Source organism: Pongo abelii, chromosome 2, assembly GCF_028885655.2.
Source record: "Pongo abelii isolate AG06213 chromosome 2, NHGRI_mPonAbe1-v2.0_pri, whole genome shotgun sequence".
Lineage (NCBI taxonomy): Eukaryota > Metazoa > Chordata > Mammalia > Primates > Hominidae > Pongo > Pongo abelii.
This window is the reverse complement of record NC_085928.1, coordinates 109,512,379-109,535,304: the sequence shown is the minus strand read 5'-3', so window position 1 is coordinate 109,535,304 and position 22,926 is coordinate 109,512,379. Positions and strand designations below refer to the sequence as shown.

Genomic DNA, 22,926 nt, shown 5'->3' with positions numbered 1-22,926 from the left:
CTTGTAACCAAAATGTCATTATTGTCTCACCTTGAGATATCCAACGGGCCACCAGTGAGGCACTGGTGAAGGGCCAGGGTCTGGAAGGTTTCATGAAGGTGAGGCAGGGCCCAGACCACATGACATAAGTGGATTTCCAAGGGGGCCTGGGAAGGGCACTGGTCCAGGCAGAGGACAGGGTCTCAAGCCCAAAGGGCCTTATTTTTCATTCTCTCTTCTTTTTTTTTGAAACAGGGTCTTGCTCTGTTGCCCAGGCTGGAGTGCAGTAGCATGATCTCGGCTCACTGCAGCTTTGATCTTCCAGGCTCAGTTGATCCTCCCACCTCAGCCTCCCAAGTAGCTGGAACTACCGGCACGAGCCACCATGTCCAACTAATTAAAAAAAATTTTTTTTAGAGACAGGGTCTCACTATGTTGCCCAGGCTGGTCTTGAACTCCTGGACTCAAGCGATCCTCCTGCCTTGGCCTTCTGAAGTGTTGGGATTACAGGGGTGTGAGCCATTGCCCCCAGCTGTGTTCTCTTTCATGTAAAAAGTAATTGAGTTTGGGCAACTGTGTGGATCCTAAAACCAGAAAACCACAACTAGAAGTTACTATCGTGATGTGTATAAGAGAAAAAGTGCAAAGGAACATCCTTTCCCCCAAGGAGATGAAGCAACGAGGCTTGAGTTTTCCTAAATTATGGCCCAGGTGGTTTTTTTGTTTAGTCCCAGTTTTTAAGAAGGTCCCAGCCACCAGAATGTACTGTAAGCCCCAGGGGACCCTGTATAAAAGACTGCAAGAGGAAACCTGTAACCCATAAAAGGGAATCAGAGCTCTTGTTTGGTATTCTCATTACGGCCTATTTATTCCAGACCATGAGTAGAGACATCATTCAGCAGCTCAGCCTTTCTAAACATGTGGCCCCACAATGCGACTCCATTTGCATAAATCTCCCAAAAGGCCCATCTCCATTCAGGCAGGGCCCCACCCATCCAACCACCTGAGCCCACCTCTCAGAGCCAGAGAGCAGCTGGGCCAGCCCCCGAGACTGAGGAGTCTGATGCATACACTTTCCAGTCTCTGCCTCAGGCAACTTTTTGTTTCATTCTTTTTTAAAATGTATATTATGCTCTTTTGGGCTCATCTCCACAGATTTCAGAGCTCTTTGTTATTAGTTCATGGTAAGGAACTTTGTTCTTTACAATCCTGGACAAACAGCAGGAGGTTGAAGGCCTGAGACATTTTTGTCACTGCTGTCATGCTTGCATTATTGAGAAATGCCTATACCCCTACCCCACATTCTTACACACTCCACAGGGATGTCTTGAAGCTTCTACATTGCTGCAAGCCTAGCAGGTCAAAATGCACTGACTTTATCTGTCTCATTTCCAAAGTAATACTTGTTCATGGTTTTAAGAAAGAAAATACAGATGAAAAAGTGGAAAAGGAAAAATTCACTCTGATTTGATCACCCAAGACAAGTACTACCAACATTCTGAAACATATTCCTAAAGTCTTTTCTCTTTGTACTACGGAAAAAACACTTTAAAAAATCTATAGGCTCATAAAAAGCAGATCATAAAGCTTCCAAAATATATATTTGGCCCCACAGTGGAACCAATTTAAATTTGTTTTAAAATAAGTGTGTAGAAGCTGTTAAAGCTTTTCTGCTCTAGTCATGGCAGAACTCCTTCCACATTCTCTGCACAGAGCTCTGAGTTTTCAGTGCAGAAGGAACATAATGGTACTTGTATGTGCACCTGTGTGTATTTAGGGGTGGGGTAGGGTGTGATGTGCCTCCATCAGCCATTCCCCTTAGTAGGTAGCCCAAACTTCTAGTACCTTCCTTGACCTCTGCCCACTTCCTTTTCTATTTTGGAGAAAATTAAGGCTGCTAGGGTTAAATCCTTCTCATATTCCTCATCTCACTGCCTCACTGTCCCTGGACTCACAGGTACCCACTGTCTTGGAAGATGAGGCTCAAGTCAATCCTGGCCCTCAGGGACCCCATACCATTACCTCCAAGCTTTCTCCTTGTGTTCTTAGCAGGCTCTGAGCTCTCCCTGCCCTTTCATAGCTAAGCTGCTTGAAGCCTTGTGCACCTGATGTCTCTGCTGACCTCTCTCTTACTGTTCATGCACCTGTCCCCTCCATACCAGGGAACTGTTCTCACCAGGTCACTGAGCAACTCACTGTGGCCAAATCCAAAAGTCAATTCTTAGCCCTTGTCTTCCTTGGGGTCTCCTCACTGTCCTTCTCCCTGTCTGTGGGGCTGTGCCTCTTCCCTCCTCTTGGAATCCCACCCATCCAGGCTACTGGTATTCCTCAGGGTTCAGGGTTTCACTCCAAGACTCCTTCCTTCCCTGCTCATTCTGCACTCTCTCCTGGACAATCTTCAACTCTACTTCCACCATCACTCAGTGATAATGCTCCAATCACAAGCTCCAACTCAGACCTCTTGAAACTGCAAATCTCTCTATTTGGCTGTCCCAAAGGCACTGTGCACAGCTAAAACGGAACCTGCTGCTTTCTCCCCAAACTGTTCCCTCAAGTCTCCCTTTCCTGGCCCATGGCATATCCATGTACCCTGTCACCTGGGGTAGAAATCCAGTAATCACCACCAATTCCTCTAATCCTCTTCCCCACATCCCATTCACTCTACCAGGTTAATTCTGCCTCAGACTGTGCCTTGAATCCCATGCTCTCCCCTCCAAGCCACCGTCATGCCTTAGTTCAGCCCATCATCATCTGCCCCAGACTATTAGAGCATCTCCCAGGTTTTCCTACCTCTAGTCTGTCCCTCAAATCCTGCAACGCACTTCTATTCTTTCTCCCCACTAATTTCCAGAGTAAACTTTCTTAAACGGAAATCTGATCACATTATTCCCCTGGCCTAAAACCTTCACTGGCTCCCTAGGGACCATGGACCAGAGTCCCAGCTCCTGGGCAGGGCTCTTGAGGCCACCATATCTCAGCCCTGGAATACTAATCCAGTGCCACCTCCCTCCGTAAACAGTCCCTCCCTGTGGTCTATTTGGAGTTTCCCAAAGGCAACATTCTAAGTTTTCCTTTCTACCCTCAGGGGCTCCATTTAAGCACCAACCAAACCCTCACCCACTCCAACTTGCCAGGCACCTCCTTGCTACTAGCACCCAAATTAAAATGCACCCAGGGATCATCTTCTCTGCTACTTCCTCATGGCCCCAGGCCACACCCAAGGCAGAACCCATTACTTAGCCTTTGTGCTACCACAGCTTGTATGTATAGTATGGAACACATCATTTAATTACACACCATCTCTCCTACATTACAGGACATTCCTGGAGGACAAGACAACATCTGTCAACCTGTAGCTCAGCAAACTGCTTAGGGCCTGGCATGAAGAATGTATTCAATAAACTCAAGCTGAATAATGATACATTTATTGAGCACTTACAGGCCAGGCATAGTTCCAAATGCTTTGTGACAAAACTGTATTTTGTTAGTTACTTCTGACAACAAACCTATGAGGTAGAGATTGTGATATTCCCCATTTTAAACATGAGGTAACAAAGGCAGGGGAGTCAAGCATCTTCCCAAGGTAACACAGCTAATAAGTGGCAGAAGTAGGGTTCTGACCCAGACAATCCAAGTCTAGAACCCATGCCACTATCAGAAGACAAACATATCATTACCAGGTATTTCTGTTAAGTGACTTGGAAAAGACTTTATTTTAATTGCCTGATGTCATAACATCATTCTACCACCAACAACTACCCCAGCACACTAGTATTAAGATCAAAACAGGCCTAGGATACTAAGGCTGTTTCAATAAGTATCTAGGATAATATGATAATATAAAAAGAAACAATGGAAAGTAGTGGAGACAGGTTCTAAAGAAATGCCAATAATTTCAAGGACTCAACATTCCATCCATTTCAAGCAACAAGAATGAAAACCTGCTTAAATTGTTTCAGGGCCACGGGATCAAAGCCTGTGCACACCCACCAGTCTGGGTAGAAACTCCCTCTAACAGCTCTCTCAGGAGCATGGTAACCAACCCCAGGCCTGCATCACTGGCCATGTGTCTCCTCCACAGAAAAGTAAAAGGTAGCTAGTTGGTCCCCAAATGGGCTGCCTTCCTCCCTCTGGAGCCAGAAAGCTTTTCCTGTTTGGATTTATAAGTTGCTTGAGGGCAGGGGTGAGAAGTCGCCTGGCATGAGGGAGAATGCAGCACGATACTCCAATGGACCCTCAGGCAAGTCCCCTAACCTGATGCAGTGAATGTGCCAATACTTCTGGGCAAGATGGGCAAGGCCCTTCTCTGGCTGCATCCAGCACCTGGCCTGCTGTTCCTCTTCTATGTTCCCACAGGTCCAACATCATGCTGCCATGCTACCCTTCCAGGAAATACTTGCCACCTGGGCTCTGAACACAGCACATGCTCTGTAAGGCTGCTGAAAGAGACTCCAGAAGGGAATACCAATTGCACGTTTGAAGTGAGCCCCAATATTTCCACTCAATGACTTTTGGCAGCTGAAATGAAAATCAGTGGCTGGTAGTGGTCTGAGATAGTCATGGAGGTCTGTTTACAGCAAGGTGTTCACAGAGTGGGATTCAAGAGGGGTCGGGGTGGGGGAGCAAGCAGACAGATGAATTTTCTTTTCCTTAACAATGTGGTTAAATTGACTATAAATCCAGTCATGCACATCATGATGTTTCAATGACAAGTCCCTCAAGATTATAATACCATGTTTTTACTGTACCATTTCTATGTTTAGATATACAAATATTATCGTGTTACAGTTGCCCACAGTCAGTATTCAGTACAGTAACACGTTGCATGGGTTTGTAGCCTAGGAACAAGAGGCTATTCAATACAGCGTAGGTGTGCAGTAGGCTGTACCACCTAGGTTTGTGTAAGTACAGTCTATGATGTTTGCACAATGGTCAAATTGCCTAACAACACATTTCTCAGAACTTATCCCCATCAAGTGACACATGACTGTATATTCCTCCTTTTCTCAAGTCTCAGATTTGAAATAACTTATGAAGTTAATAAACGATAAGATCCAAAAAAGGAGGGGCAAAAATATGCTGATCATAAGGGTTTATACAATTACTGTGATTGTGTAACACTTGGCTTTGAGCTTCCTGGCAGCTGGGACAAAAAGAAACAATCTACATCTGTCAGGTTTAAGCATCTTCTGGGAGACAGACATTGTCTCAGAAATAAAGAAGCCCCTCAGGATTCCCGAGGGAGCTCAGAGAATGAGGAATCTGGAAAAGAAAAGGTGGTGAAACCGAGAAATGAGGAAAAGAGAGAGAAGGGTAGTAAGATAAGGGTTTCTGAGTCTAGTTTGTCTTCAAGACGCTGCCTCCTCAGGACACATGGAGCCATTCTAGACTTCTAAACGTCTAGTATTTCCAGAACACAGAAAGCCCCTATGATGACATTACACAACCTCAGAGTGGGCAAGGAGGTGTCAGGAGACCAAACATGAGCCTGACTTGTGCTCCTGCCCACACCCACGCTGCCTCCAGGCCAGCCTGCCTGTCAAGTGAGGCACCTGCCCTGTTCCTCTGTCCATTTGTCCTCCTCCCTCTGTTTAGAGACCTGTCCTTTTTGCCCTGTTTCTCAAACGACTGTCTCACCTCCAAGGGGGCTGTTTACACATCTGTGAGTCATTTCCCACTTCCCTTTTCTTTTCAAGCTCTATGTGGACCTATCTACTGCTACATTGGAGTAAATCACTGATAAATGGTCCAGAAGGCTATGGTGGTTGCAATTGTTCAGATGTTACACTTGGAATAATTATTTCAAAGCTGAAAGTGGTAAAGTAACTGCTTGAGGGAGACCATAAGGTTATATATATATATATTTCTTTTTTTTTAAACTAGTAATGATAACAAACCAAAGTGATACACAATGCATACATTGCTTATAACCTTTGTATATAAACTGTTCTGAAAAAGTATGTGCAACATGAATTCTTGAGATATAAAACATAATCCCATTAGGGAACTCCTTAGAACTCTGCAGTGACCACTTTCTAAAAAAAGACTCCTCTGCAATATTAATAAGGAACCCCTAACTTACCTGCTTATCACCTGGGCTTCCAACTCTGCTCCTTGGAATCCCAGGGTGCCCCAACAGTGCCTTAGGAGATCCCACTTCTGCAGCCCCACCTCTCTGTTTTGCATAGTGGGTTTTGCACGAGATATCATGTGCTGGGGATGGGGAGAGGCAGGTGGTAGCATGAAGACCCTAAAATAAGGCACATCTATAGAACATACTTTCAGTTGCTTCCCTTACTACTGGTAGATATTTGACAAATTCTTCATTTTTGGGGCCAGTTATTTTTGGGGCTACTAGCAAAATACACCTTTGGGAAGCTAACTGTTGTTTAGGATACAGTCTGTGCCTTTCACTGCTTTGGGATTGGAAGCTGGCAACACACCACAGTGAGAATCATGCTCTCCTGCATCCACTGCAAGGGCCAGCTGGCCAAGGTCCCTGGAAAGGCTGTACGCTTCAATGCGGTGGGTAAAGAACCCATGTATGTGAGGGCAGTGGGAATGCCATGGCAGAAGCCTCCCCTCTCACTGCCCAACATCCAGTTCCCTGTTTTCACATGCCTTCCAGAAACCAATGAACTCCACACACACTCTCTCCAACCCTGATCCTCCATCAGCTCCAGACTGACTATCTACTGCCCATCTAGCATCTCTGCTTGCACATAATATAGTGGCAGTCTGACTAGAACATAAGCCTTGATTTATCCTCCAAAAGCAATAACGGACACCAGTGCTCCCCAAGCTGCTCTAGCTGGCTCTGGAAGGTACACTCTCCAATCTCTCTCCATTCTGTCAGTTCTGAACTGCATTCTCAGGCCTGGCCTGAGAGGGAAATGTGAGGGAAACATGGGAGCTCTAAAGCATTCGAATACCCAGGGCCCTGCCCCCAGACCAATTATAGTAGTCTCTGGGGGTGGGGCCCAGCCATCAGTACTTTTAAACAGCTCTCCAAGAGATGGTACAGGCAGGATTGAAAACTAGTAGCTTAAAACAGACTCCAAATCCAACAGCTTCTCGCTGGTTTCACTGCTCTCACTTTGGTCCGAGTCACCACCATGTCTTGCCCGGACCACTGCAATACCTCTAGTGCCCCTGCTTCTACTTGTAATGCCTTGAACCTCCATTGCAAGCACAATGCAAATCAGATCACACCCTGTCTCTCTGAAGGCTGCCGGCTGCACTTAGAATAAAATCCAAAGTTCTCATGAGGCCTACCAGACCCCGCACAATCTGGCCTCTGAGGCCCTCTTCACCTCTTCCAACCACTCTTACCCCCACCTACCATGTTTTGATCACCCTGGTCCTAGTCCTGTTTCTCAGATGTGCTGAGCATGTTTCTGTCTCTGGGCCTTTGAATCTACTCTTTTCTCTACCCTTGGATCTTCGTTTGCCTGGCTTGTAGCTTCGTGTCATTCAGGTCAGCTCAAAAGGCATCACCTCAGAGATGCCTTCTTAGACCACCTTGATCTAAAGTAGTCCCCCTTTGCCCCAGAAAGTCAACAGCACACCATCCTGGTCACTTTGTCTTATTGTCTTTAAAGCACTTACCACTTTCCAAAATACCCTGTTCAATCATGTCCTTCCTACCTGACCCCATCACTACAAAGTGAGCTTCACAAGGGCAGGAATTTGCATCTGTCTTGCTCATAGCTGTAGCCATTGCTCAGAAAGCAATCTCTCACAGAACGGGCACTCAGGAAACATGGCCATTCATTTTATTCCCACACCAGTGCCACTCCTCCTTACTACTGCCAGAGTGAGACTTGTAAAATGACAGTTTTGTTTAAGATGTGTTGAAAATCCTTAGGGGCCCTAAACTGCCCCTCCTATCCTCCTCCTTAGGCACCTCACCCATGTCACCAACCTAAATCCATTCTCTTCCTAAGTTCCCACCACTCCTGGTGCCTAGAGGAGCCACGCTCCTGCATTCCTATGTCTCTGTGCAAGCTGCTCCCTCTGCCTCCTTCCTGTCCTCAATGTCCACTGCTTGGACAAGAGCTGGCTTGGGCATCGCCTCCTCTAAGCAGTCACCTCTATAGGTTGATTAATCTCCCCACCCTTGTTCTCCCACAGCAATCCACATTTCTTTCTGCCAAACCTTCATCACACAGGGTTATCGTCACCCGTCTTTTCTAGACAGAGGGCATCTTGAGGGTAAGAACAGTATCTGGGGTTTAGTAGACAGTAAACTATGAAATAAGCAAAGCCATGTTTTTTACTTCTATATCCCCAATAGCAATGGTATCATAAACATTTCTGAATAAATCCTTAACTTATTTTCAGCATGACCATATAGATGCTGCTGGGAAAGCTCTTTCATATCCTTGTGTCTGGGGACACTTAGGATTATACCCATATACATGGCTTCCCTCAGGTGAGGTCTGTTCCGCATGCAGTGCTAAATACTAGGCCAACAGGCCCCTGCCTGCTGGTGTGTTTGGTCTCCCTGAGGCATGCGCATGAACAGAGATGCTGTCTGGACCAGTGGCTGACATGTAATTGAGTTGGGAAAGCTGCTTTCCTTTGGGATGGATTAATAATAATCCACCACCTGAACCGGCAGGAAATGGAGCCCTTTGAGACAAGAACTAGCTCAGGCCCATTATCATCATCACTACTGCACTTTCCCTGGGGATCACAGAAACAAAATCTGTATGGCCAGTGTCACTGGTAGTAGCAGTGCTTTCCCTCTCTTAATTTAAACACACACATCCCACGTACTGAAACAAGCCACAGGAGGTCTTTATCAAATAATGTATTCTCTTGCTTTTCCCATACAAGAAAAGGAACAGAACAGAGGGTTTAATATCAGGGTGCACAAACATTCAATAGCCACGTGCGCAGCTTGGTATATTTAGCTAAGTCATTGAGCAGACCACTACTGCTTTACCCACAGATATTCACCAAGAGGCACTTGCTGCGGCCTGAAACAGGCTTGTCCAGCTTTTCAGGAAAAGATGCACCTCGCCCAAGCAAAGTGAAGGCCATTTCCATGCAGGTTCCTGGAATTGGATGTGGCTTTAATTTCAAGTCCACCTAGTTCCAGCACTGTCTTCACTGGGAAGCCCCATCCTGACCCAACCCTCCAGCATGCTTTCTGCTCTGATCATCTGGCCCCAGTCTTCAAGGTTATCTGTGTCTTTTTAACCAGAGGCCAGGTTTCCCCTAGACCAAACCCCTCCCACAGCAGGCCCAATGAATGTATATATCCATGTACTTATAGTATCATTTAACCAAGACAGATAGGCTGTGGTACAGGTGTTGACCCCTCTTCCCTAGCCAGAATTCCACAGAACTCTGAACAAGGCAGAGATCTACTTCCTCACCCACCCCTGGCCCTCCTATCCTCCAAATTCCCAAGGTCCAGGGGGAACATGCAGGCTGTGGCCATGCCAGGGCCAGAGGAGGAGAGTGTGGGCTGGTCAAAACAAGCCCAGACATACTCACGGGGTCCGTCAGCATGGCCCGGCAGTGGGAGGCCAGGGCCAAGAAGGCCAGCAGGTTGAACACAATTCCGTTGATGATGCTATACACGTAGTCTCGAGATGGAATCAGCATGACAAAGAGGACCACAAACTCCGCATAGAGGACCAGAAACCAGGTAACGATGGCACAGGCGATGCCACAGCCGTCACGGATAAACCACATGGTTCCCACAGGACCAGGGTAGGGGGGTGGGACACACTTCTCTGGCTGGAGGTATTCTGGTTTCCGCTCAATGTCTCGGAAGTGGTGGGTAGGGATAAGCATCATAAGCTATTCTGTCCATACTGGCATCTGAAAGAGAGAGGAAAGAATCCAGAAACTTGGTGTTGTCTTGTCATCAAGGAGGTTTGACAAAATTACTCCCAAAGTAAGTTGTGATTACCTATCTGCAACCCCTATGTGCAAAGTCACCTAATCACCTTGTTCTTTTAAAACATGAGTTATCTTCCCTGATTCTGAGAGTCAATTTAGCCTTCTTGAAACAGGGCCTTCACATGACAGATAATAAAAAGGGAGCCTCTAAAGGGTAAATGCCTTGCTCAAGGTCAGCCAGAGCAGAAGCAGGCGACACAGCCTGCCAATTTATGTTTTTTTTTTTTTTTTTTTTTTTGAGACCAGGTGGGGTCTCACTCTGTCACTCAGGCTGGAGTGCAGTAGCACCATCTTAGGTCAATGCAGCCCCGACTTCCCACCTTGGGCTCAAGCGATCCTCCCACCTCAACCTCCCAAGTACCTAGAACTACAGGCATGCACCACCACACCTGGCTAATTTTTATATTTTTTTGTAGAGATGGGGTTTTGCCATGTTGCCCAGGCTGATCTCAAACTCTTGAGCTCAAGTTATCCGCCCACCTCGGCCTCCCAAGGTGCTGGGATTACAGGCGTGTGCCATGGCACCCAGCCCAGCCTGGCAATTTAGAGGTGGCACTAAAACCTAGGTCTCCTTGGTTGTTAGAGATCTACTGGGTAGACAGTGCCTCAATAGATATGTTCAAATTTTGACTTAAATGGCAAGGAGAGGCAGAGAGAAGGGGAGAGAGTTCAAAGATGTTTTCCTACCACCTGGCTGAGGGGTGCTTCATGTGCCTTTGTTTCCTCACCTGTAAAAACACCTACATTCCAGCCCTGGCCACCTCCTCCCAGGATTGCCGGTATGAAGGTTGAGGGAACTGGTGAAGGAGCTTGTGATGAATGATACAGATCATAACACTCTGTACACCTCACAGGTTATGCACATGTATTTTCTCTAGGAAACACATCCATTCCTTCTGAAACAAGTGCTGAGCAAAGCACCCTTTCTCTCTAGAAGCTGCAATTCAAGTCTCTGGAGACAGCAATGAAATAACCAAGAATCAATGACTAATATCTATCCACAGCATGTGCTGCAAGACACAGAAAGCATAGATTTCCCTTCTCGTCTTCTTTATCTTACCCTCTTTGGCCTGTTGCATCACCAACCAGGTTTCTCAGTTAGAAACTGTGATGGCTCAAGCTCCTCACCAGATGTAGGTGCCATGGAAAAGCCACCCATAGCACAGGCTACAACACAGGCAAGAAATATCTCTGTCTTTTGAGAACTCAGCTACACAGCAGAAGAAATCACTCAAAAGCAGTACTGGCCATGCGTGCTTCCTGAAGACTATGGCTCTGAAGGGCAAAGGCAGGCTTTTGGTATTGTTATGAACAGTTAAGGACATGTCCAAAAAGCTAGGAGGGCAGACCAGTAACTACTATTCAAAATGACAGACATTCTAGAGTCAAAAGTTGCACAGCCTAATAATGAAGAATGAGGACAGGGCCACTCCTCCCAGGGTGGCAGAGAACTAATGGCTGAAAGGCAGTTAAATGTGCTGTTACGTATTTGCCCAAAGGAATATCGACTCAACAAATACGGTCACTATCACTGTGTTAGGGAACAAGAAGTCACGACACATAGAGATAGAATAACCATCTCGGCAGGGGGCAGTGGCTCACGTCAGTAATCCCAGCACTTTGGGAGGCCGAGGCAGGTGGATCACGAGGTCAGGAGATTGAGACCATCCTGGCTAACACGGTGAAACCCCATCTCTACTGAAAATACAAAAAATTAGCCAGGCGTGGTGGCAGGTGCCTGTAGTCCCAGCTACTCGGGAGGCTGAGGCAGGAGAATGGCGTGAACCCGGGAGGTGGAGCGTGCAGTGAGCCGAGATCACGCCACTGCACTCCAGCCTGGGCAACAGTGTGAGACTCTGTCTTAAAATAAATAAATAAATAACCATTTCAAGTAGAGTAAAAGTCTTGGTTCCTGGTGGTCCATCAACCAAAATTTTCTAACAGAGTAATCCTGTGCTCTCCAGAGGACAGTGGCAATGTAGTCCTGCCAGAGACAACCTAAATGCATTAAAAGATGCAGGCCCACCTTCTGAAGCACCAAACAGGACAGTAGAAGATCGGAGATCAGGGATGTCTGGGACCTGACCTGTGCCCAGCAAATTCTAAAATTACAAACTCTGTTCAAGGAAAACCAAAGAAAAGCTGACATCGCACAATGATTCAAAAACTGATTGAAGCTCTACATTTTGACAACCTCCAGTTGCAAGCATTCTTTTGGTTTTTCCTCCTGCCATACAGATTTATATTTATATCACCTGTGTTCTCACAACTACTATTTAAGCTCAAAAACAATGTTTTGTTGGACAACAGCCATGTCATTTGATTATAAATTGTCTCTGGCTGCTTTTGTATTACAATGGCAAGAGTTGAATAGCTGTAATCCACAAGCCCTAGACATTTACTCTCCGGCTCTTTATAGAAAAGTTTGCTGATGCCTGGTTCCAAGCAGTTGTTGGCTATCAAATAAATAACAGATCCTGCTTCCCTGGCAGAACAGCTTGGTGTGATGGAGATCGTCAGTTACAACTCACTGTCCCATCCACATCTGTGACGGCAAAACCTCTTGTCATCTGCAGCCTGCGGGCCACTTCCCCATAACCTGTATACTCTATCAAACTGTTTTTTATCATAAATGGTATGGTTTTCATAAATGGATAATCACTGAAAATAAATTTTAGAGCAATTCTCCTTAGATACTTCCAGTGATTAAATTATATTCACAGAATATTCAGAGTGGTTGCATTCTAGCCTTTGACAATTCCTCATTCTTGATTGTATTTATGACAATGATTTGATTAAACAAGAGTTTCATTTCATGTGCATGGTTTTGTTGAGGAATAAGCCCTTCCACATAAGTAACTTCCCAGATAAATGTGACTTGTTTCCAAGCAGAAACACACTTTAACCATTTGGACGGTTAAGATGGAAATCTTAAAACAGAAAGGGAGAGAGAAGGAAGGAAGGAAGGAAGGAAGGGGAGGGGAGGGGTATTATAGCTGTTTGTGCCTTAAGCACAATAAACAACCATTTCTTCTGGAATGATTTATTTAGAGTTATTACCAGGAACATCACCTACTGGAGTGTGTTAGGTAATGATGTCCTCAAGGCTACTGAAATTCACTGGGTCTCGGCTTCACATCAACTGGCTTGCTCAGACTGTTATAATTGCCATTCTGGCATCTCTGTATACGATCCTTTGTCTTCCTCCTCCATTCCTGCCCACTCATTTCTGTGTCTACGGTCACCAATCATCCCCACATATCCTCTATTTACTACTGCTAATTGGCTGTGGGCTAGAAAAGCAAATAAACTAACTCTTGTTAGATTTATTTGCAAAAGGGTAGTCATTTTGGGTAATAGGCCTTCAGGGAACAACTGCTAAGCTCTTCACCATATAGTCCTTGAGGGGAGGAGGCCCTCCCTTATTAGCCCAGTGTCTGACACAGAGTAGCCACTTAATACATGTGTTGATTAAATGAATGCATGAGCTTTGTGATCCCAGGCCCACCTCTTAGAGGCACTGTCTGCTTAGTTTCAGGACTGTGACCATATTCTGCATGGTGGAGAGTGTGTCAAGTAGGACCATGAGGTAAGTGGACTGACTCTTACTCAAGTAACCAGAATGTTCTATCCTCAAACAACGTGGGACCAAAGAGTGTACAGAGGAGCTCTGTTTTCCCATGACCCTCACTGGTGAGCGAGAACCTGTGATCTAGAAAAGGACCAAGCCAAAGGTGTACCTGGCAGGGCCAGACACCAAGTCCTGACCTGAAGGGCACATTCCACATTTAGAGTTTCAAAATATCCCAATCGAAACCAAGAAAGGCATACTGCTATAAAAAGGTTGCTTAACCCCCAGACCTCCCAAAAGCAACAAAAGTAGCTTTCAAGAAAGGATTTGTTCCTTAAATTAGCCAACTGAAAATCTGAGAAATAGGACAAAAGAAAAACCAAAAAAAAAAACCCACGATGAAACAAACTGTATATGTTCCCTTTATCCTGCACCTAACAAAAACAAAAAAGGCAAATATGGACCCCCTTTTCCTTTTCTATTTTGAATTAGAGAAACTCCAACCTTTAGGGTTGAGCAGTAGACCTTTGCCAAGGACCCACCTCCCTACAAGCTCCTTACTTCCAAGGAGCTGGGCAGAACTGGTTGCTCAGGCCTCTGGGACAGGGCCCCGAAGATGGGCCCTAAACCCCAAACCACCCCTGCCAGCCCATGCTCTCAGAGGGGCAGCCTCCTCTAGTTCCCCCTCCCTGTCTCCTTCACCCCGGCCCCTTGCCCTATTTGGTCTCTAAAAACTCCTCTCTTTATTCAGTTCAACTCAAAAAGACATTCATGGAGCAGCCACTAAATGCAAGGAGCTGTGCAGGGGGCTCACACATGAGTGGTGATGTGGACAATAATGTGTGTGTGCTGCCCTGCTCAGGCCCTGCCAGTTCCCTCCCCCAGCTCCCAACCTAATAACACTAGTCTTATTTGCTTTTTTTCTACTAACCTGCAAGTCTCATTTTATTTAGCTCTGTAGCCTAGTGTTTGGTATATGTGCTCAAATCAATAGTTCCTGAGTGACTGGTCACATATATCAAACAGACACACCCACAATAATGCTAACACATAGGTGACTAATGAATAGCACAAAAAAGGGACAAACAGTACCGGAAAAACCCGAACACCAAAAGCAACAAAAACCCCAACAACCATAAGTGAAATAAATAGACTTTTTCATGGCAAGGACTTCTGAAGGGGTGGGCTCTGAGCAGCGCCCGGAGCCAAGTGAAACATACTACTTACAAAAAGGCAAGGGGGGTCGGGTGGGCCTGGCAGGAAAATTGGTGGTACTAGTGGGGAAGGGGAGGGGCAGGATGACCAGGGCTGTGTGCGTGTCTGTGGACACATGCAGGCTTTGTAGGAAAGAGAGGAGGTGATTGGAGATGAGGCTTTACAGGTAGGAGAAAGCTGTGTTTTAGAAAGCCTCTAAATTTCATAATGAGATGGGATTTCATCCTGAAAGGTACTGATGAGCCCTAAAGTTTCTGCGGAAAGTTGTGCGGGAATAGTATTCATGCTGTGGCAAGGCCACTCTAGAAGTGACAGGCAAGACAGATGAGAGGTCTGAGTCCAGAGGCCGACAAGTCCAGGGAGGCACAAGGGCAACAGGCCTGAGTCTCATTTTGGTGGTATTAGGTTTTCTGTTCCTCTAAGTGGCTAATAGTTTTCCAAGGAAGATCTAGAACAATGATCATTTTGTAACTTGAATTATAGTAATCTATATTGAAGTTTTTTGGCTAAGGGTTTTATAGCATTAAAAAGAGTTGGCACCTCCATATATTAGTATTCCATGTTCAAAGTAATTATTGTTTTCACCTGATAGAAGAGTTCACTGAAGCCCAGAAAGGCAAAGGAACTAAGCCTGGGGAGGGGCAGGGGTAAGGAAGTCACAGGAGAAACGGATCCACAGGCCCAGAGGTGTTCTGGAACTCCCTAGTGCCAGCAATCCTGATAAGAGGTGGTGTCAAAATGATGACCTGAGCTCTGTGGGGGGCAGTGTGTGGGAAGTCAAAGAAAATCAGCTAGTATTCCTTCATAGAGTTCTAGAAACCAAAACCAAGAAATGCCTGAAATTAGTGCTATTCTAAAAGCAACAACAAAAACTGCTGTGGTCCAGAAAATTGCCTCCAGATCCATACATAACACACGTGCTTCATTATACCTAATCATACGTGTGCTCTTCTGCTAACCCACACTGACAGACACAAACATATTCAGTGAAGTGGAGTCTGGGGCTCCATGAGCCCCAGGGACTGGGTTGCTGGGTCAGCCTTGAGGTATACCACTTATGCCTCAGTCCCCATGCTGTCTCTCCATGGTAGGCAGCTCAAAGGGTTTGAACATGGTGGTGCTAATGCCAAGCTCTCAGGCCCCATCCCACTGTGGCACTTCATCGGGTTGGCCAGGATGAACTGGCCTGGCCAAGTGTTGACTGCTAGTGATGGGCAGAATCCAGTTACATCATTTGTTGAGTGAGGGGCAAATCCCTACAAATCTTTATCATGTGGCAAAAAAACCCAAAACAAAACCCTGACCCACGGTCCATGCTTTATGGACAGGGTCAAAGCATGATTGTCACATAAAAGTTCTCTACTGAATGTATTAGAGTCCCAAAATGCCACTGTTCTCAGTCCAGCAAGTGTCCCAAGGACCCCCATCCTCTCAGATTGCCAACAAGTCCTATTCACCTGCTTTTATAAGACAAGATCCTACACTAAAGTCATGGAGTAGTTCAGCCAGATCTAAAACCAAATCTTTGGAAGCACCTCAAAGTACTTTGTGAGGATTACTTTTCTAAAACACCGCATCCACCCACATTCTCACATCCACATGAACATTCATGCACTCGTGAACAGCATACATCTTGAGATGGTATAAAGTAGCATCAACAAAGGGCAATTAACTCAACCATTGGAGCCTGTATGAAATAGCTGTATACAGACTGGTTTAACAAACTCGAAATCAGGTGCAATGATCTCCCCTTGGCTTAGAGATAAGGATTATCTATATACTTAAAACAAAAATTGAGGGATTAAACTTTCTGGCTCCCTACAAGTAGGAACTATAAAATTGAAACTCAATTTCATCAGCCTCTTAGCAGATGTCATGAACATCAGCAAAATAGTAGAAACTCTAAAATAGGATGCTTTTGGCTTAAGCCAAAATTTGTTTCAAGTGAATATGTGACATTTTAATAAATCTAGTATTATGCTAGACTGCTGTTGAGGGCTGGTCTGGTATCCTCTTGAACTTGTCCTAAACACTGAATTCCCACCTAAACTAATTCTTACCACAGTTAAATAGTTCAGTCTACCCTTAAACAATCACTTAAAATGTCCACTGAAAGAGGGTAGCATCTTTTCTGATATGTCTATAACTCTCAGCTGAAATTCACTCTAATCAATATAACATTAACCCTCTATGGTTTAAATCGTAGTCTTAAAAATGTGGTGTTTGTTTCTTTTAGAACTTCTCATATTTTAGAGGGATAGTCTTAAAGTATTCACAAGCCAGCCCTGCAACCTCAAAGATCAAATAGATGATCTTTGCCTTAGAAGCTTTAGAAACAAAATTGGTCAAGTAGAAAATTAATTCACCTGCACTACAATTACCTTTATTTGTGTAAGGATCCAAAAGGATTGTAAATTTTATGCCCACTTTTTAGATGAGTCTCAGAAAAACAAAGAATGAACCATGAATCACTATATTTGAAATATTTCATTAAAAAATAGGATGAGTCACTAAACTTTTTCAAAAAGGTAAGGGTGTGGTATGAAGCCTAACAGAAGAAAGGTGCCTTATCTTCTGCAGCACACCCTGCTAGACAAGGAAAGTGTCCAGACAGGCAGAGCGAGCTGGCCTGTTTTATAAGATCTTTACTACCAACAAGTCTACACTGTTTCTCTCTCCACAGCAGGGGCTATCTCCCTCTGCCTGCCTTTTGTCTCTGTCTTACTCAGCCTTCAACAAAAAACAAATGGAAAAAAAAAAGTAAAATATTGTACCTCCAAGCCAAACCTCACACATACTACAGTTCATTGAGGAAACCAGGAAGTGGTCGGTAAACTGAAATTTCCTTCTTGCTTCATAACTGACCACCTTCTTACAAAACCCATTCATACACACACTAAGACTCCTACCAATGTCCTTCATTTCAGAAAACAGTCTGGGATTTGGATAGCTCATGGAGGCTAACAGTTCCTCTACTTACTATTTTATTACAATTGGCTATTTTACCAACTCCTGGCTTTACTAATCTACTAAAAAAAATATGCACCTGAACCAGATGTAGTGGTTCACATCTGCAATCCCAACCCTTTGGGAGGCTGAGGCAAGAGGATCACTGGAGCCCAGGAGTTAGAGACCAGCCTGGCCAACATAGTGAGACCTTGTTTCTATAATTTTTTTTTTTAATTGGGGAAAAAAAAGACACACTCATGTATAGTGTGACATAATAAACGTTACAAACATTGGAGATCTGCAGAAGACACCACTTATTTGGGTAACATGGTCTACTTTCCCTTTTCACGGGTGTCATTTATACATTGCAATGAACAGAAAAATTGAGACAACTTTAAAACAAGACCACTTGTAAGAGTAACTGGTTAAAAAAAATCAGAATTTTAGAGCTGGGAGAAATATTAAAGACCATGTGGTAGATTTTAGTCAAATTTTCCTGTTTTACAATGTGAAAATTTAAGTCCTTTTGACATTTTGTCGAAAACTTATGTTTTAGGCAAAACATGCAGTACTGGCTACAGCAATGGAGATGGGCATCAACATTAACTGAATGCCTATTATGCTTCAGGACTACGCAAAGCAGCTCGTTTTAATTCTTACAGCAACCCAGCATGGCAGCTTTTATTTGCCATTGCAGAGATGGAAAAAGTAAGGCTCAGAGGGGTTGGGGAATATTCCCAAGGTCGCATGGAGTGAGGTGGTGGTGGAGCCAGGATTCAAAACGGCTCTGCTTGCCGTCACAGACTGCACTTTTTAGCACAGCACATGGATTTTTTTTTTTTCCACCCAAAGTTGGAATGAGAGAAATGCACAAGCAGGAAACAGGAGTTGTACTTCCTGCTCCCTTACACACATTTGAGGGACCTGAGGAGAAGTTACTTCAACTTAGCTTTAGCATCTTCCTCTCTAAAGTGAGGGGGATGGACTAGGATCTCTAATCTCTGACTCTTAAAAACAAAACAAAACAAACAAACAAAAACACTCAAGAAAGGCACTCTAAGCAGACTTCCCTTTCACTAGCTTCTGGGCACCCATAATACCTATTCTTTAAAAACAGGTCTGGGCATGGTGGCTCCCGCCTGTAAGGACACTTTGGGAGACCCATGCAGACAGATGGCTTGAGCCCAGGAGTTCGAGACTAGCCTGGGCAATATAGCGAGACCTCATTTCTACAAAAATCTTAAACAATTAGCCGAGCATGGTGGTGTGTGCTTATAGTCCCAGCTACTTGGGAAGCTGAGATGGGAGGATCGCCTGAGCCCAGAAGGTTGAGGCTGCAGTGAGATAAGATTGCACCACTGCACTCCAGCTTGGGTGACAGAGTGTGACCCTGTCAAACAAACTAATGAATAAATAAAAATTGAGCATTCCTTCTTCTATGAGCCCCTTCTGGCACCTGTCTCATTAATGGAGCATGACACTCATTGGGTTACCTCACAGACTTGAGCCCTCAAAAACATAGCTGCTTGTAAAGAGACTGTGAGAACTACCCGCCCTGCTTCCAAATTGCGGTCCACTCTGTTTTACAGATGAGTAAGGAAGTGAAGCTCAAGGAGTCAGTGGGTCTTCACAGGGAGGTGGCTAACTTGTTTTCTAGGTCTAATGGATGGTAACTACTACAATCTGTTTAATTGCTACGCTGCCATCTCCCTGCATTAACTCCTCCTTGCAGGAAGTTTGTAAGCCAGCAGGAGCATCTTCATAAAGGCAACAATAAATGACTGCTCCAGCTACCCAATGAACACTTGTCGATGATGGTGATACTCTCATAGTTTGTGAACCCCTTGTAATCCAGTGCATGACCTCATTTGACGATGAACTGTCTTCTGGCCTCTGTGAGGGTAGGCTCCAGTTTTGCTTGATTGTTGCCAAAGTGTGGGATATGCTGAATGTAGGGTGGGGCCCTGATTCTTTCCTGACCCTCACTTAAGGTGTCACCCCTGCCTCCATCAGGGCACTGGGCTGCCTGCTACACATGCCTCTTCCTGTTTGATTCTCACATCTACTCTATTTTGCAGGTATAAATGCCCACTTCCCAATCCCGCTTTTAGAAACGAGAAAACTGAAGCATGCCTACATTCATACTTCCAGGAAGTGGTGGAGACAGGATATACTCCCAAAGTCTGCTCTTGCCCCAGGGCTTGCTTTTCACTACTTACTACAACAATTAAATTTTGTCTAATAACAGAAAATAAAAGGGGGAGGAGTATTGATGTTTCCATCAGTGACCTTGGGTTACTTACGGTTGGGCTATCTTGTCCACACATGGTTATGCAGAGGTGGCATTATCGGGTGGGCTGCATGCAGTGGTGCTCACAGGCCACAGGCCTGAACATAAGCATTTTGGGCTCTAAGGTGGGGCCCTGGCTGAATACCAGCCAACATTTAGAATACTGATTCTGCCCTAACCTAGGAGGCAGGAAGGCCGTGAAGCCTCAGCCAGAAGAGTCACCCTAGGATTGAATCACTAAAATCTGCTTTGGCTGGGAAATACTTCCTGTGGTGCCAAGTAACAGAATGCTGCTTTTTGTGAGAAAAAGCGCCTCCCCCCATGCTAGGCAGAGACCTATCAGCAAAGGTTCCCACCTGAGGATGTTGAGAATGACACCTGGGCCCACATTGTGTCATGTGCAGCCACACAGCCACTGTGACATCACTTAGGCTAGGCCAGAGCTTGGGTGTTTTTAGGGACTAAAAGCAAAAGTGCTTAGAGAAATCCGAAAGACTAGCTAGGGAAGGGAGAGAACCAGTTATTGCAACTGTACTAGGTACTAGGGCTCAAAAACGGGAGCCATTTGACTTTCAGGAATCTGCTGGTATCACTTATTCCAGGCACTGTAAGTGGCAATGCAAGAGCAGAGCCCTGGGAGGAACCTGGGACCACAGAAAGAAGGCTGCAATGGGCTGTGAGAAAGAGAACACAGCCCCTGCTTACCTGGTGAGGGGTTCTCCAGCCATTCACTAGAGGGCTTTGGAAATAGATGGGAGGCTAGTGCTAAAGGGAATGAAGACTGAGCTTGGAATCAAGAGGCCAGAGTTTACTCCCAATCCTGCCACTCGCTAACCTCACGATCTCAGGCAAGACAGTTACCATTCTGGGCCTCAGTTTCCTCATTTGATAAAACAAAGGGGGAGATCACGCTGATTGCTAGAGCCCCTTGCAGGGCTGAGATTCTATGAGTCCTCTGTTCTCAGGAGCAAATTCAACGTTTTCTTTGTTAATATCTTGGATTTTACATTTTTTTACCAAAAGCTTCCCTTAACCTCTTTTCCCGATTTGCTAATATTCAAAAAGAAGCCCACTAGTAACTATCTCTCTTAGCAATTTCCTGAGCATGTTTAGTTTTTTCAATCAAGTACAGCATAAAATTACGACTTCCTTTTGTTCATTTAATTTTTTTTCAGGGTGGAAAAAGCACTAGCAAAATATATCAAGTATAACGAAGTGGTAAATGAAAGAAGTCTTAAAAACCCCAAGTTAAACATGGCCATTTTTCAATATTCAAATATTTGCATATCCAGGATCCATTCTGAGTTTTAAAACCTGGCAAGATACTCACTTGAGGGCAAAATGAGACTTAGGTTAACTGACTTGTTCAAAGTCATAAAGCAAGTTAATAGCAAAGCCCAAATCTTTGGACTAAGATGCCCGGAAGTCCTACCACCATAGATTGTTATCTTCCTAAACAACCTGTCTTTCTAGATTCTCTGCTACTATTTCTTGGTTTAGAAACATATACTTCACATACTGAAGACTTTACTGCAACAGGACTGTGGCCAGAACTGTACTTGTCCCATTAGGCTCACCTTGCTAAGGTAAGAAAGTGATCTCACTCAAAGGCATTCCATCTCCACTGACCTTGAAGAGGAAATACATATTCATATCTTGCCAAGAGTTCAAGTGCCAAGTCAATACATACTACGAAGGCTATGGTTTGGAGAAGACTATGAAATGATGACATTTCCCATGCATTCCAAATGTATTAGGATGTATGACTGAATTAAGTGGGACATGCACCTGAAGCCTTCTCACCTTCACACTTGACAGCCATGAATGAACTGGTCATTTGTCTCTGGAAATCTGCTTCCGAGGAGGAAAGCAAATGATTTTTTAAAATGCAAAACAGGAAGGAACTAAAGGCAGCATGGCATGAGCCTCATTTATTCCCCTAGCAGGTCAACATTGAGATATCACCCTTCCACTTCTACTTGAGACTTTGTTACTTTCCATGGCTATCAGGTTGTGTGTGTTTAAATATTTCTACATTTGGTAAGCAGGATCTGTGACCCCCTTTTCTCAAATATGCCCTAATGATACATAGGAAACATGCTGTCACTCTCCCAAAATGAAACACACGTGAAGACCGTATAACTTTTCCTCTAATTAAGAGTAGTAAGCTTTACCCATATATTACTAGCAATTTTTCTATCACTGTAATCCCAAGTTACAATGTCTAGAAGACAGATGAAGACCTGCTGGCCAGACTATGACAGTATTCTTTACAGATATTCTTCATTTCTATCATTATTTTATTACTTATTTTATTATTTTTTAGCGATGGGGTCTATGTTGCCCAGGCTGGACTCAAACTCTGGGGCTTAAGGGATCCTCCCACCTCATTCTTTTAAGACAAGGTACAGGCAGGACAAATGCAAAGTGTTTAAAGGAAACAGATCTATAGAGAAAACGGTAACTCACTTTGTACATTTCGAGGGTGCTGGGCTAATGGTGAAAATGCAAAGGAAAAGGCCTAAAACGTGGCCATGTCTGCTTAGGACTGGGAACAGAAGGTTTCCTACCGGGCTTTTAAGGCTCTCTGCGGCTGGGCATGGTGGCTCATGCCCGTAATCACAGCACTTTGGGAGGCCGAGGCAGGCAGATCTCTTGAGGCCAGGAGTTCGAGATCAGCCTGACCAACATGGCCAAACCCAGTCTCTACCAAAAATACAAAAATTAGCCGGGAGTGGTGGCACACACTTGTAATCCCAGCTACTTGGGAGGCTGAGGCACAAGAATCGCTTGAACCCAGGAGGCAGAGGTTGCGGTGAGCAGAGATCGTGCCACCGCACTCCAGCCTAGACAACAGAGCGAGACTCTGTCTCCAAAAAAGCTCTCTGCAACATCAGCACCACAGACTCAGCACTGCCCTGAAGCTCTTTTGTAACTGGCTTTTATTGGTTTAATTAACCAAGGCTGAGTGGGACAGAGTTACTCCATCTCTGTCATGTTATTG

The 22,926-nt window shown here is 44.8% G+C and overlaps 1 protein-coding gene across 12 annotated transcripts in view; it reads right to left on the bottom strand.

Annotated features, from left to right (window-relative positions):
* The window catches only part of ZDHHC3 (zinc finger DHHC-type palmitoyltransferase 3), a 60,652-nt gene that overhangs the window by 34,395 nt on the left and 3,331 nt on the right, over positions 1-22,926 (bottom strand). For 3 of the 12 annotated variants that reach the window (XM_054550907.2, XM_063722541.1, XM_054550913.2), the window contains exons 1-3: positions 19,936-20,374; positions 9,483-9,816; positions 8,944-9,041 (exon numbers count right to left, since the gene is read on the bottom strand). In XM_054550907.2, coding sequence (XP_054406882.1) covers positions 8,944-9,041; positions 9,483-9,792 — 408 coding nt within the window. In that variant the 5' untranslated portion in view covers positions 9,793-9,816; positions 19,936-20,374. Of the gene's footprint in view, positions 1-8,943; positions 9,042-9,482; positions 9,817-10,625; positions 11,580-19,935; positions 20,375-22,926 lie in introns of those variants that run through there. The other 9 variants (XM_054550914.2, XM_054550918.2, XM_054550917.2 and 6 more) reach the window with 8 other exon arrangements.